Raw genomic sequence first — 13357 nt, 5'->3', positions numbered from 1 at the left:
CAGAGGGAAGGAAGGAGGCAAAGGCGGATCAGGCGGTTAAACGGTTTTATTTTCTGGAGGAGGCCGGGGGCGGGGGCTTCGGGGCTGAGACCGAGGGGCGGGCAGGGGCGGCAGCGCGACGCGGGGCCCTCACTCCCGCTTCCGCAGGTGGATGTAGATGACGCCGCTGGCCAGGGCGAGGGGGAAGGCCACCCAAGCCAGGGCGAAGCAGTAACCGAAGCTGCCCCCCGGCGGGCGCTCCGCCAGGATCTCCTCGGCGTGAATGGCGTAGATCAGCGCTCCGGTAAACACCGCCACGCCTGCGGGGAGACGGGAACCAGGTGTCACGCAGCGCCCGCAAGAGGACTGCATTTCCCAATAAGCCACGGGGCAAAAAACGCCGCAGAAAGGCCAGGGCGCAGCACCGCTGCCTTCTGGGAGTTGTGGTTCACTCTCCCTGAGCTGCGCAATAAGGGACCACATACTCTTCTTGGGCAATTTAATCTAGCTGGATGCCCTTTACTCATCCATAAAATGGGATGATACTATCCATCCATCCATCCATCCATCCATCCATCCATCCATCCATCCATCCATCCATCCCTTCAAGAAATATTTCTTAGCGCCTTTATGCAAGCCAAGCACGAAAATAGTGAATTAAAACAAGAGGGACTGGGGATCCCTGGGTGGCTCAGCGGTTTAGTGCCTGCCTTCAGCCCTGGGTGTGATCCTGGAGACCAGGGATCCAGTCCCACGTCAGGCTCCCTGCATGGAGCCTGCTTCTCTCACTGCCTGTGTCTCTGCCTCTCAGTCTCTCTCTCTCTCTCTCTCTCTCTCTCTCTCTCTGTGTGTGTGTGTGTTTGTGTCTCTCATGAATAAATAAAATCTTTAAAAACAAAAACAAGAGGGACTTTGTAAGGAACCTAAGAAGAGAGTATTCCAAAAACTGAGGACTATACTAACTCAGCTCTTTGCACTTGAAGTCAAAACATTTTAAAGTATATAAACTCGCTGAAGGGTCTGATACACAGTAGGTCCACCAGAAACAGAAGCTGGCTGTGATTATAAAATTACTACTGTTATGATTCAGAGTCCTCTCCTGGAGTATTACTTAGCAACCATCTGGGCCCTCCTGTCCCTGGGATCTAAATTATTTGCCCACACCACCTTTCCCAGCCCCAGCTCCTTGAAGCTCTAAGTGTCAGCTTCCACATGACTCAGAGACACACACCACAAACCACTGAATCAGTGTAAGTACAACTCCTGTAAGTCCCCAGCTAGAAAGGTAGCCTATGGAGGTACTTCAAGTGGTCCTTGGGCTGCCGATAATTGTTTTCTTTGACCCGATGTCCATTCTTAGGGCCCCCAGCACTCTAACAGTCCCCCTCCCTTCCCTTCAATTCCCTGAGGACTGTGCTTACTGGTGCAAAGCTGGCAGAGGCCAGTGGCATAGAAGAGCCCTCCTCGCCTCATGGTGTACAGCTGGAACATGAACAGGATGAAGGACAGGCAGCAGAGGATGAGGGAAAGCACCATGAGGACCTGAACCGCCTTCAGCCAGCCTACAATAAGATAGAGGTGGAAGTTACAGTATGTCCAGAGTTTCAGCTCTACCAGCTTGCTCATCGTTCACTGCCCCACCCAATTTAGAGCCATAGAAACTTGGATACTTAGGAATATCACTTATATTGATTGACCTTGAGTCCTATAACTTTGCTAAATTGCCTTATCAGTTCTAGAAGCTGTTTTCATGATTCTTTAGGATTTTTTACATGACCAGGTCCACTGGGAATAGAGACATTTTTACTTTTCCTTCTTCCTTCTTGACGTCTTTATTTATTTTTCTTGCCCTGTTGCATTGGCTACTTCTAATACAACACTGAATAGAACTAGTGAGAACAGAAATTCTTGCTTCATTTTTAGGGAAAAGCATTTCCTCTTTCATTTTCTTTCACTTAGAAATTTAGAAGAATGCAGCTCTCCCCCTGTATAACTTAACTCAGATGAGCCCCACCCCTTTGGAACCTTAATGTGATTCTAGCCTCAATTTCTTGGAATTTGGACAAATTGGTGCCAGATATTCATTCTGAACACCAGTCCAGTCCCATCTCTTTAGAACTTTGAAAACATAATCTTACCTTCTCAGAATCTTGGAAACTTTCTCCCCATTCCTTAAACCTATAGATGTGGTTTCCACTCTTTCTGAATCATAGGGGAGGGAGGCTTGGTCCATCCTCTCTAGAACATAAGCACGTTGCCCCCCCTACCATCCAGATAAGAGGGTCATAATCAGCCCCACTCACTCAGCAGTGGGGCTTAGACCTGCCCACTTAAACTTTGAGGGGTTCCTAGTTCTTGGTCCCTGGAAGAGATCTGGGGTTACCCTTCCCCTTGCAGACCAGTCTCCGATGCCCCTCACCATTCTCGCTGACATTACTGCAGGCCCACGTTTTGTTGTCATTGTTCCATGTGCAGTCATACCAGAGATTCAGGGACTCCTTCCCCGGGAGAGTCCACCAGGACTGGGATGGAGGAGAAACAAAGGCAGGGTTAGAAAAGGAAAGTGGGCGGGGTCAGGGAGATTGTGGGAAGGGTTAGGGAAAGGATGAGGTGCTGGGAGGCACTGAACTGGGGAAAGTATGGATTTAGTAAGAAGTGGGGAGCAGTCAGGGGAAAGGATAGGGTAGAGGCATCAGAGGCAGAACACAGAAGAGTAGATGCTAGGGTAAAGGGGAGTGGCCTAAATGACTTTAGAAGAAGGACAAGGCTGGCGGGAGTCTGCAGAAGATGTCTTGCTGCTGGAGTAGGCTTACCTTGTCCAAAGTGGCCACGAAAAGCAGGATGAGAATTAGGATGTGAAGGGCAGAGACCACCAGCAGAAGGAGTGACATGGCTGCTGTGGAAGCCTGGGCTGGGGGCTGTCAGATGACTGTTTGAAGAGATTGGCACAAGGGTGGGTGAGATGCTCCAATCCTGGTGTTGAAGGGAGCTGAGTCCAGACTCCTGGGGGTGATGGAGAAGAGGGCTGAGGGCCCGGACTCCTGAGTCTGAATGGGGAGAAGGCTGGAGGCCAGGACTCTTGAATTCTCCAGAGGTTGGAAAAAGCTAGGGATGGACTCTTGGGTCCAGGAGTGAGTAGGACTAGCAGTGTGCACCCCCCGCCCCCCCCCCCCATGCCGTCTCCTAAGTCTGGACCCTGGGCACATATGGGCCAGGATATGAAAATTCAAGCTGATACCCCTCCAGAGTCATCAGAAGCTGGGGGCTTCCCCCAAAGACAGGCATCCTTGACTCACCCCCCCTCCTCTCCTGGGGTGGGGAGGAGGGGGACCCAGTGAGTCACCCAATGACTCATCCCACCCCCCTCCCTCCAAGAACCAGGGAAACCCCAGCCCCTGGCTATGCCCATGAGGTCCCCACCCCACCCTGCAGCCAGACTGGTGCCTGCTGGACATTTTGTGAGGAAAATGGGTAAGATTCATGTTGGAAGTGGGAGGTGGGGGTTGCATGGGCAAAGACTGAGAAGAAGGAGCCAGCCTTCCAGGACCCCTCAGTGTCCAGGAAGGGGGTACCTGGAGGTCCCCCAGACTTGTGGTGTTCTTGGGGAAAGCCCCCATCTCAGGGTCCTCAGGAGAGAGTGGACAGCCATGGGGAAAAACTAAAGGAAGTTTACCAGTGGAGGGCTCTGCTGAGAACCCCAAATCCTTGCCGGGCCCCACCCCTTCCCGAATCTCCACCCCAAGTGCTAAGAGATCAGTTCTTAAATTACAAGGATTTCCATGGGGTGTGAGAGTGGGGGTGTCTCTCCCAGCCTGGGGGTATCCTTCCCAAACTGCTGCACTCCCAAGTAAATAAAGAAATCTCAGTCCGAATAACGGACTGGAAACTTACCGAGAGCGGCAGAAAGTCAGAGTTGGAGTCTCGTCCCTTGCTGGGGCCTTCGTGCCCCGCCCTACTCCTCCCTCCTTCCACCCTGCCGAGGCCCCCGCCTCTCTCACCGCCTTCCTCCCTCCCTCGCTTGCTCTCCCTTCTGGCTCTCTCCCTCCTTCTCCCCTCCAATCGAGATCTCTCTTTCTCTCTCCCTCCTTTCTTCCCTCTTTCTCTCTCCAGCCCTTACTGCCTATACCTCCTTCTTTCTCTCACTCTCCTGGTTTCTTTCTCTGCTCCTCTCAATATATACTGACCCTTTTATACCCACCCACACCGCACCCAGCTGAGGTCTGCAGCCAGAGGGAGGGACTAGGCACTCGGGTTCCTCATTCTCTGGATCCCCACCCACTGCCCCCAGACAGGCATCTTTTGGGGACTCCCTCCCAGGGTTGAAATGACAAGTCCTCGGAACCCAGGGAGCCGAGCAGGGCCAGGGTGGGGCAGGCATCGAGGAATGGGAGGGTCCGACTCTCAGGCCTCCAGTCTGGGTCTCCTCCCTGACCGGATGTCTGCTTTCCCTGATGGGGCTTAGGACTGGATGCTCTGAAGAATGGGGGTCTGGGGAAGGACACCAGATTCTTGCTGCGTGGAATGGGTTGAGAGCTGAGGGGAGTTGGCCCCACAGTGTGTGTCAGAGGTGGAAATTCTGGAAAGGGGCAGGGGTCAGGGTGAGGGTGGGTGGGTGGGAAGTTAATCCCAGTGCCACCATTTCCTGCCTGGGGGACCTCAACTGATTATTTCGACTCTCTGAGCCTCGTTTTTTCTGAATCTGTGACATGGATACAGTAATACTGATAATACTGACAATGTATTAATAGTGGTAGTCATAATTCAGATAATTGCTCTAAATGAATAAGGTAGTACCAGTACACTAACACAGCGACACGTTCATTCCTTCATCAAACATTTATTGAACATCTATTATGAACCAGGAGGTCATAATAAAGAACACAGATGTGATGCCTGCTGTTATCATGGGGCTTACCTTCCCAGTAGGGGCAGGCAGACCATAAAGAGAAAATCTATTGATGAAGACGATAAATTTCTCGGACAGTGCTAAGTGCTTTGCAAGAAATAAGACAGAGGTGATAATGACCCTGTAGCAGGAACCTACTTTAATTTTTTTTTTTTAATTTATTTATGATAGTTACAGAGAGAGAGAGAGAGAGAGAGAGAGAGAGAGAGAGAGAGGCAGAGACACAGGCAGAGGGAGAAGCAGGCCCCATGCACCGGGAGCCCGACGTGGGATTCGATCCCGGGTCTCCAGGATCGCGCCCTGGGCCAAAGGCAGGCGCCAAACTGCTGCGCCACCCAGGGATCCCCGGAACCTACTTTAAAACAAGGTGATCAGACAAGGTTTCCTGGGGAGGTGACGTCTGAGCTAAGATTGGAGGACAGGACTCATTTCAATGCTGGGAGGAAGAGGAAATGCAAGGCTCCCAAGAACAAGCTCAGGTTGTTTGGGGAGGAGACAGAGGGACCACTGTGGCTGGAATAGAGGGAGTTGGAGGGAGTGGTAGTAAGGGGAATCAAAGAGGGCCCTTGAAGACTAGGGGAGGAATTTGGATTTTATTCTGAGGGCAGTGAGAAGCCGGTGGAGGGTTTTATTTTATTTTATTTTTTTTAACAAAGAAATTATTTTTTAAATTAATTTATTTATTTATGATAGTCATACAGAGAGAGAGAGAGAAAGGCAGAGACATAGGCAGAGGGAGAAGCAGGCTCCATGCACCGGGAGCCCGACGTGGGATTCGATCCCAGGTCTCCAGGATCGAATCTCCTGGGCCAAAGGCAGGCGCCAAACCGCTGCGCCACCCAGGGATCCCCAGGTGGAGGGTTTTAAACAGAAGTGCAGTACCAGGGACTTAGTGTTCACTATTATTATCGCTGATTGTTGAGTTATTGAATTAGAATGGGATGTGATTACTATATACCTGGGTCTCTTGGAAGGTTTGGGTGCTAGTAAAAAGTGAGGGACAGGGAACCAGGTGTCTGGGGTCCTGAAAGGGACTTGAGAGGTGGGAGACTTGAAATCCTAGGTTCTTGCGGGGAAAGGAAACTGGACCAGGGGATGTCTGGGTATCTTGATGGGGCCAGGGCTAGGGGACAGGAGAGTGGTAGGTCATCTCAACTCCCTGAAGGGGTTAGGGATGAACAGTTCAGGGACTCGGTGGGGTACTCGGGAAACCCAGAAAGTGGGCACCGGTACAGCTGTCTATAGAGGCACATGGGCTGGATTCAAATCCAAGCAGCTTGTACTCACTCATTAGCTGTGATTTTGGATAAGTTACTAATAACCCCTTTGCCCCAAGACTTAAGAGTTGGGAGAACAAAATGAGGGTTCCTGGGGACAAAGACTGGGAGTCTGAATCCAGAACCCCGGGGAAATTAGAAAGTCTGTCAGTGAGGGAAAAATCAGAGGCTGGAGGGTCACGTGCTCTCCATGGAGCGTAGGCGAAGGGGACGAAGGGGACGAGACCTGGCCCTGGAAGAATCGTGGAAAGCAGGGGCTAGGGAGGTGGAAACCAGGACTCTAAAATCAAGGACCCTTAGCGGAATCGGCGCCAGAGTTGGGTACCCCCGGAATGAAGAGGGGGCGGGAGCGGAGGTCCCCTAAGCTAGCACCCCGTGAAAGGGGGAAAATCAGCGAGACCGCGGGCGGTAACGGGGTCTCCCCCTCCTGGGCCTCCAAGGCTAAGAACTGAGCTGAGCGCCCGCGGGCCGCTTCCTCCCACAGGAAACCGCAGGCTTCAGGCACACCCAGCCTGCAGGGAGCGGCGCCCACTGCCCGCCCGCTCCGGGAGGCCCACGTGGGCAGCAGCCTACGGCTCAGGAGGCGTGCCCGGCGGCGCGGCGCGAGGGGGTGTGGCCAGGCGGGGGCGGGGCGGGGCGCGCGGCCCCGCCCACTTCCGCCTCTCGGAGCGCGGCCCCAGCGGGCCAGAGGCTTTTGGCGGCTTCGCGGGAGACCGTTGGCCGCGCATGCGTAGTGAGTCACTGCAGGGACCGGAGTTGGTGAGCGTTCCTCCCCGTCACAGCTCCCGGCATCGGCACTGTCTTCCTAACGAATCTTCAAGATAATGTGGTCTTAGTTTAAGACACACATCCCTCGGGCCTCGTCCCAAAGGACCGCGGCCTAGCTCCAAAGCTTTCCAGACGCTTCTCTCCTAGCCCTGGCTCCAAAAGACCTCTCAGCTCCTGCCTCTCCCTCCCGAAAGCACGCAGCCCAGCCCTCCCAGCCCCTGGCTCCCCGGAAGCGCCCTTCCGCCACGCCCCTCGCAGGGCCCCTCCCTCCCTCGGCCGCCCCCCATAGCCCCGCCCCTGACGGCCTCCGGCGCCGGGCCCCGGGCCAGTCCCCGCAGGTACCCGTGCCCCTCCCACCCGTTCCAGGCTTCGCGGGCCCCGCCAGCCCCGCCCTTTACGGGGCTCCGGGTCGGCTCCCGCGCTGAAGCCCCGCCCTCAAGGCCCACCCAGCCTTCTCCAGGCCTCCCCTGCCCCGCCCCTCGCGAGGCTCCCAGCCCCGCCCCGCAGCCGGCCTGTTCTCCGCTCCCGAGGTCTTCTCAGGTCTTCTGGCTGCCTCGGCCCGTCCTCCCAGCCTCGCCTCCCACGGCCCCTCCTCCCCGGCGGCCCCTCTCCTCGGCCTCTCCTCCCCTCCCGCCGTCCCTTCTGCCCAGCCGCCCCTCCCACGGCCCCTCCTCCCCAGCGGCCCCTCCTCCCCAGCGGCCCCTCCTCCCCAGCCCCGCCTCCCACGGCCCCTCCTCCCCAGCGGCCCCTCCTCCCCAGCCCCGCCTCCCACGGCCCCTCCTCCCCAGCGGCCCCTCCTCCCCAGCCCCGCCTCCCACGGCCCCTCCTCCCCAGCGGCCCCTCCTCCCCAGCCCCGCCTCCCACGGCCCCTCCTCCCTAGCGACCCCTCCTCCCCAGCGGCGCCTCCTCCCCAGCCCCGCCTCCCACGGCCCCGCCTCCCCAGCGGCCCCTCCTCCCCAGCCCCGCCTCCCACGGCCCCTCCTCCCCAGCGGCCCCTCCTCCCCAGCCCCGCCTCCCACGGCCCCTCCTCCCCAGCCCCGCCTCCCACGGCCCCTCCTCCCCAGCCCCGCCTCCCACGGCCCCTCCTCCCCAGCCCCGCCTCCCACGGCCCCTCCTCCCTAGCGACCCCTCCTCCCCAGCGGCCCCTCCTCCCCAGCGGCCCCTCCTCCCCAGTGGCTCCTCCTCCCCAGCGGCCTCCCCTCCCCTCCCACGGCCCCTCCTCCCCAGCCTCACCTCCCACGGGCCTCCTCAAGGCTTCAGCCCCACCCAGACCGCTGTCCTCAGGCCTCATTGGCCCTTCATCTCCCCAGTAACCAGGCCACAACAGTGAGCTTGGAGGACCGAGGACAGGTCAGGCACTCCAGCAGGTAGGGACCGGGCCGCGCTCCCCACAGCCGGCCAGGCTTTCCCCCTCCTCCGTGTCTCCTTCCCCAAACCGCCACGCCGCCGCAGAGATACCGAGAGCCTAGGGGTCCTGTCCCCCACCCTCCACCCCCTGCCAGAGTCAGAGTCAAAACACAACACAGAAAATATGAGAGGTGGGAGGCTGGGAGGGGTGTGGGGAGAGACCCGAGAGGCTCCCCCTCCAACCCATTGGAGGATTGGGACTCCAGGAGAGGCCAGAGGTGGTTCTGGGGTCACCTTCCAACTCCTAGCCCCTCGCGGTTCGCCCCCACCCACCTTCCGGCCCTCTCCTGCTTGCCGTCTACGTGGGTTCTGTATCACCCCCTACAGGAGTCCCACCCTCTTTGGACAAGATGCCTTTGGAACACTCTGCAGGGAGTGCCCGCTCGGAGGATGGAAGTGATGCCTTCTTGGACGGAATGGGTAATTTGCTTTTTTTTCACTCATTCTTTTCCTCGGTTTTCCCAAGTGTCCAGGTATTGTGGTGCAGGACGCTGAAGACAGGGAGGCCTTCCAAGGAGAGCCCTCTAGGGAGAACGCACAAGAAGGGGAATGGAGATAGAGCAGAGCAGTGGGATAGGCCAAGCCTGGGCAGTGGGGCGGTCCAGGAAGACTTCCTTATTTTTATTTTTATTTTTATTTTTATTTTTTTTAAAGATTTTATTTATTTATTCATGAGAGACACAGAGAGAGAGAGGCAGAGACACACACACACACAGAGGCAGAGACACAGGCAGAGGGAGAAGCAGGCTCCATGCAGGGAGCCTGATGTGGGACTCCATCCCAGGACTCCAGGACCATGCCCTGGGCCGAAGGCAGGCACTAAACCGCTGAGCCATCCAGGGATCCCCCTAGGAAGACTTCTTGAAGGAGAAGATGTTTGAGTGGGGCTTGGAACTCCTCCCAGGAATTCCCAATGGGAGCCGGAAGGGGAGAGTGTTTTGGCAGAGAAAACAGCGTGTGCCTGGAACAGGGTTTCTCATCCTCCACACTATTGACACTTGGGGTTAGATCATTCTTAGTCATGGGGGCTGTCCTGGGCATTGTGGATGCTCCGCAGCATCCCTGACCTCCATCCATTACATGCCACGAGCACCTTCCCTTGCCCTGTCCCCACATGGTGACAATCATAAATGTCTCCAGACATTGCCAGCTGTCTACGTGGGCCAGAATCGCTGGTTGAAAAGGTGGGAGGTGGTGTGCTGGTGGACCAGACTCCAGAGGTGGGTAGGGTCAGATCATATGGGGCCTTGAACAGCAGGCTGAGAAACTGGGACATTGTCCTGGGGGCCCTGGAGCTCCAAGGGGAGGCCTGTGAGCCGGGGAGGGGCAGGGTCAGCTCTGGGTATAGAAAGACACTCTGGGGCTGTGAAGGGAGGCCAAGAGGTTGGGGAGGAGGCTGAGATGATGTTCCGGGCAGGACAGATTGAAGCCCGAACCTAGGGGGTGGACTGAGAGTGAGAAGGCAGGAGGATGGGACCGAGGACTGTTGGGTGATGGGGGCTGAAGGGGAAGGAGGAAGCAAGAATGCTGTTGCCAGCCCCAGCCAGGTCTGGGCACCTATCCTCAGCTTTCCCAAGTTCCAGGTCCTATGTGGCGGGGTCCCTGAGGACCGCGAGGTCTTCCAGGAGCGCCCTCTAGTGGGGAAGCCGGTGTGTACCCAATCCTGGCGTAGGAGTAGGTTTAGGGGAAAAAAATCCTGGGGCCCAGGAATCCCAAGGGGTGAGGAAGTATGAGGGACACAGGAGCTGAAATGCAGTGGTAGAGGGGTGTTGGGGACTGGGTCTGCGCTTCAGCTGCGGTTTGTGGGACACTGAGGGAACCAGAATTCCTAGGTCCTGGAGAGGCAGGGGCTGGGGCCTACTGGATTCCTAATGAGCCCCTTGGCTTGTCCTGCCCTCAGTGGATTGGGAGCTGAGCAGACTACAGCGGCAATGCAAAGTGATGGAGGCTGAGAGGCGGGCATACAGCAAGGAGGTCCACCAGCGCATCAACAAGCAACTGTGAGCCCAGTGCCTGGTACCAGAGCTGGGGAGGGGGCTCTTACAAGTGTTGGGGGTCCGAGGCAGGGAGGGCCAGCCCTGTGTCTGGCCTTTAGTGATTATGAGCTTTGCCCCTTGCTGGCTTGCTCTCCCCATCCCTGCCTGGGCAGTGAGGAGATCCAGCGCCTGGAGCGAGTGCGGGATAAACTTCAGGTGCAGATCAGAGTCGCCCAGAGCCAGGCTAAGCGGCTGCAAGATAGTGAGAGGCTGGAGAACATGAGCCATCTGCTGAAGTGCCGGGTCCAAGTGCAGGCCGAGGTCAAGGAGCTACAGGAGCAGACCAGAGCCCTGGACAAGCAGGTGGGTTCTGAGACCAGACTCTGTAGATCCCCCTTAAGGGGCGAGTATTGGGACTGCTTTGAGCCTTAGCTTCCTCATCTGAAAAATAGGCTTATTGAAAGCATCCACCTAGGAGAGTCATGTTCGGGCTCTAGGAGGAATGCAGGTGTTTCTTGCTTAGCACAATTCCACACATCCTAAAAGGGGGTGGTGTTGTTAAAGGGGGAAGATGCACCTCCTGGAGTCAGCCAAACTGGCATTAGAATCCTGGCCCTGCTGCATCAGAGCTGTGGGACCGTGGGCAAGTCTTTACCTCTCTGGGCCCTCATTTCCTCAACTGCAGAAAGCGGAGTTGGTAAGGCAGCAGAGCCTACATAGATTTTCAGTTTGACCTACCTCAAGATCTTGGCCTTGGAAACAATATAAATTTTGTAGGTCAGTGTTTGCTCAGGTTTTTGTGATCATGATCTCTGGAGGCAGTTTGTACACATGTGGATGTAAACATGCATAGACAGCTGAGAGAAGTTTCACCAGGTAATCCTTATTCTGTTCTGGGTGAAATTCATCCTGCTGTTTCCTGTTCTTGTCTTAGTTAAAAAAAAAATTGCTTGCCTGGACCAAATGATTTCTTGCACACTATTGGATCACAAAGAGGGCTTTGAAGGTTACTTATCTTGGTGGCCTGTGTTACTTTCCTATTTTCGCTGTAACAAATGACCACAAACTTGGTGGCTTAAAATGTAATACAAATTAGAAGCTCCTGGGTGGCCCAGGTCATGATCTCCGAGTTGTGAGATCAAAGAAACTGAGGTCTGCATCAGGCTCTGTGTTCAGCACAGAGTCCTCTTGAGATTCTTTCCCTCTCTCTTTGCCCCTTCCCCTGCATGTGCACACTCTCGCTCTCAAATAAATAAATAACATCTTAAAATTAATTATCTTGTAGTGGTAGAGGACAGAAGTCCAAAATGAGTTTTACTGGGGTAAATTGAAGTCAGAGTGTCAGCAAGGCTTCATTCTTTCTGAAGGCTTCAGAGGAGACTGTTTTCTGGAGCTTCTCCAGCTTCTAGAAGCTGTCTGCATTCCTTGGTTTGTGGCTCCTTTCTTTGCGAGGCTAGCAGTGGCCAGCTGAGTCTTTCTTTTGTGCATCACTCTGACCTCTTGCCTCTCTGATTCTCTCTTGTGCCTTTCTTTCACTTGTTAGTACCTTTGTGATTACACCCAGGTAATTCAGGATAATCTCCCCATCTCAAGATCCTTAAGTTTATCACATTTGCAAAGTCCTTTTTGGCCATTAGGGTCATTTATTCACAAGTTTCAGGGATTAGGATGTAGACATGTGGGCAAGGGGGCATTATTCTGTCTACCACAGAGTTTTGGTATTTTTTTTTTTAAGATTTATTTATTTTCTTTAGAGAGAGAGAGAGGCGGTGAGGAGAAGGCAGAGGGCAAAGGAGAGAGAAACTTAAGCAGATTCCACGTGCTAAGGGGGAAGCCTGATATGAAGCTCGATCTCATGACCCTGAGATCATGACCTGAATGGAAATCAAGAATCAGTCACTTAACCAACTGTGCCAACCAGGTGCCCCTACCATGTAGTTTTCACACATTTGACTTTCTTTTTTTAAAGATTTTATTTAGGGGATCCCTGGGTGGCTCAGCAGTTTAGCGCCTGCCTTTGGCTCAGGGAGTGATCCTGGAGTCCCGGGATTGAGTCCCACATCAGGCTCCCTGCATGAAGCCTGCTTCTCCCTCTGCCTGTGTCTCTGCCTCTCTCTCTCTGTGACTCTCGTGAATAAATAAATAAAATCTTTAGAAAAAAAATAAAGATTTTATTTATTTATTCATGAGAGATAGAGAGAGAGGCGGAGACATAGGCAGAAAGAGAAGCAGGCTCCCTTTGGGGAGCCTGACTCAGGACTCGATCCCAGGACCCTGGGATCACAACCTGAGCCAAAGGCAGATGCTCAACCACTGAGCCACCTAGACGCCTGTGACTTTCAATCAGTGTGTTTGTTCACCTCTCAGTAGCTCCCTGAGCTGCCTTTTGGAAGCTAAATTCTGCTTCACACATGCCAAACTTTTGGCTGTTTCACGGTAGTGCAGTGGCTTAGTGGGTGTTGTTGGCTGCTTGAATTGGTTTTCCTCCATCTTTCATGGAAACTCATCAGAGTCAGGCCCAAGCAGGATGATTTTATGATCTTGGCTCCATGGATTCTATTTTTTTAAATTTTTATTTATTTATGATAGTCACACACACACACACAGAGAGAGAGAGAGAGAGAGAGAGAGAGGGGCAGAGACACAGGCAGAGGGAGAAGCAGGCTCCATGCAGGGAGCCCGACGTGGGGGCTCGATCCCGGGTCTCCAGGATCACACCCCAGGCCAAAGGCAGGCGCTAAACCGCTGCGCCATCCAGGGATCCCTGCTCCATGGATTCTTTTGCCCTAACAGCCTTGATTATGGAAAACTGTAGATCAGGTTGGGGGATAGGGTCTCTAGAGTAGAGCTCTGTGAAATTCCCTGTAAGGTCAAGATAAGCTATAGTTATCTGGTGACATTCATTCATCAAACACATATTTATGGGAGTGCCTACTAAGTGCCAGGCCCTGGTATTCGAGGACACAGCAGTGAACCAAACAGACAAGGACCCTGCTCTAATGTATTTTACATTCTACTGGAAAGACAGATAATAAGCCAAATAA

General features: G+C 54.5%; 2 protein-coding genes across 13 annotated transcripts in view; one reads left to right on the top strand and one right to left on the bottom strand.

The window, feature by feature from the left end:
• Nucleotides 1-28: 28 nt before the first annotated feature.
• Nucleotides 29-4141, bottom strand: EMP3 (epithelial membrane protein 3 (MAM blood group)). Of its 3 annotated transcripts, none has more exons than XM_026014091.2 (5): nt 3871-4141; nt 2793-2982; nt 2399-2501; nt 1401-1541; nt 29-299 (listed from the first exon to the last, which is right to left on the bottom strand). In XM_026014091.2, the coding sequence occupies exons 2-5, from the start codon at nt 2868-2870 to the stop codon at nt 130-132; spliced, it is 492 nt and encodes a 163-aa protein (XP_025869876.1). In that variant the 5' UTR covers nt 2871-2982; nt 3871-4141; the 3' UTR covers nt 29-129. The 3 variants fall into 3 exon arrangements, with proteins under 3 accessions (XP_025869876.1, XP_025869878.1, XP_072612277.1); XM_026014093.2 differs by having other exon boundaries at nt 2793-2908; nt 3871-4011; XM_072756176.1 differs by having other exon boundaries at nt 2793-3004; nt 3871-3952.
• A 2269-nt stretch (nt 4142-6410) lies between these two features.
• ODAD1 (outer dynein arm docking complex subunit 1) overlaps nt 6411-13357 on the top strand; it is a 30155-nt gene continuing 23208 nt past the window's right edge. The window contains exons 1-5 of one of the 10 annotated variants that reach the window (XM_072756141.1): nt 6821-6921; nt 8241-8297; nt 8665-8757; nt 10238-10353; nt 10487-10676. Coding sequence is in view for 7 of the 10 variants with exons in the window: in XM_072756114.1 (XP_072612215.1) it covers nt 8688-8757; nt 10238-10337; nt 10487-10676 (360 nt within the window). In the remaining 3 variants the exon portion in view is untranslated. Of the gene's footprint in view, nt 6922-7218; nt 7269-8016; nt 8298-8664; nt 8758-10237; nt 10354-10486; nt 10677-13357 lie in introns of those variants that run through there. The other 9 variants (XM_072756106.1, XM_072756114.1, XM_072756133.1 and 6 more) reach the window with 9 other exon arrangements.

The sequence above is a fragment of the Vulpes vulpes genome, chromosome 1, assembly GCF_048418805.1.
Source record: "Vulpes vulpes isolate BD-2025 chromosome 1, VulVul3, whole genome shotgun sequence".
NCBI classification, from domain to species: domain Eukaryota; kingdom Metazoa; phylum Chordata; class Mammalia; order Carnivora; family Canidae; genus Vulpes; species Vulpes vulpes.
The sequence above is the reverse complement of the archived record's forward strand: the minus strand, read 5'-3'. Positions and strand labels throughout refer to the sequence as shown.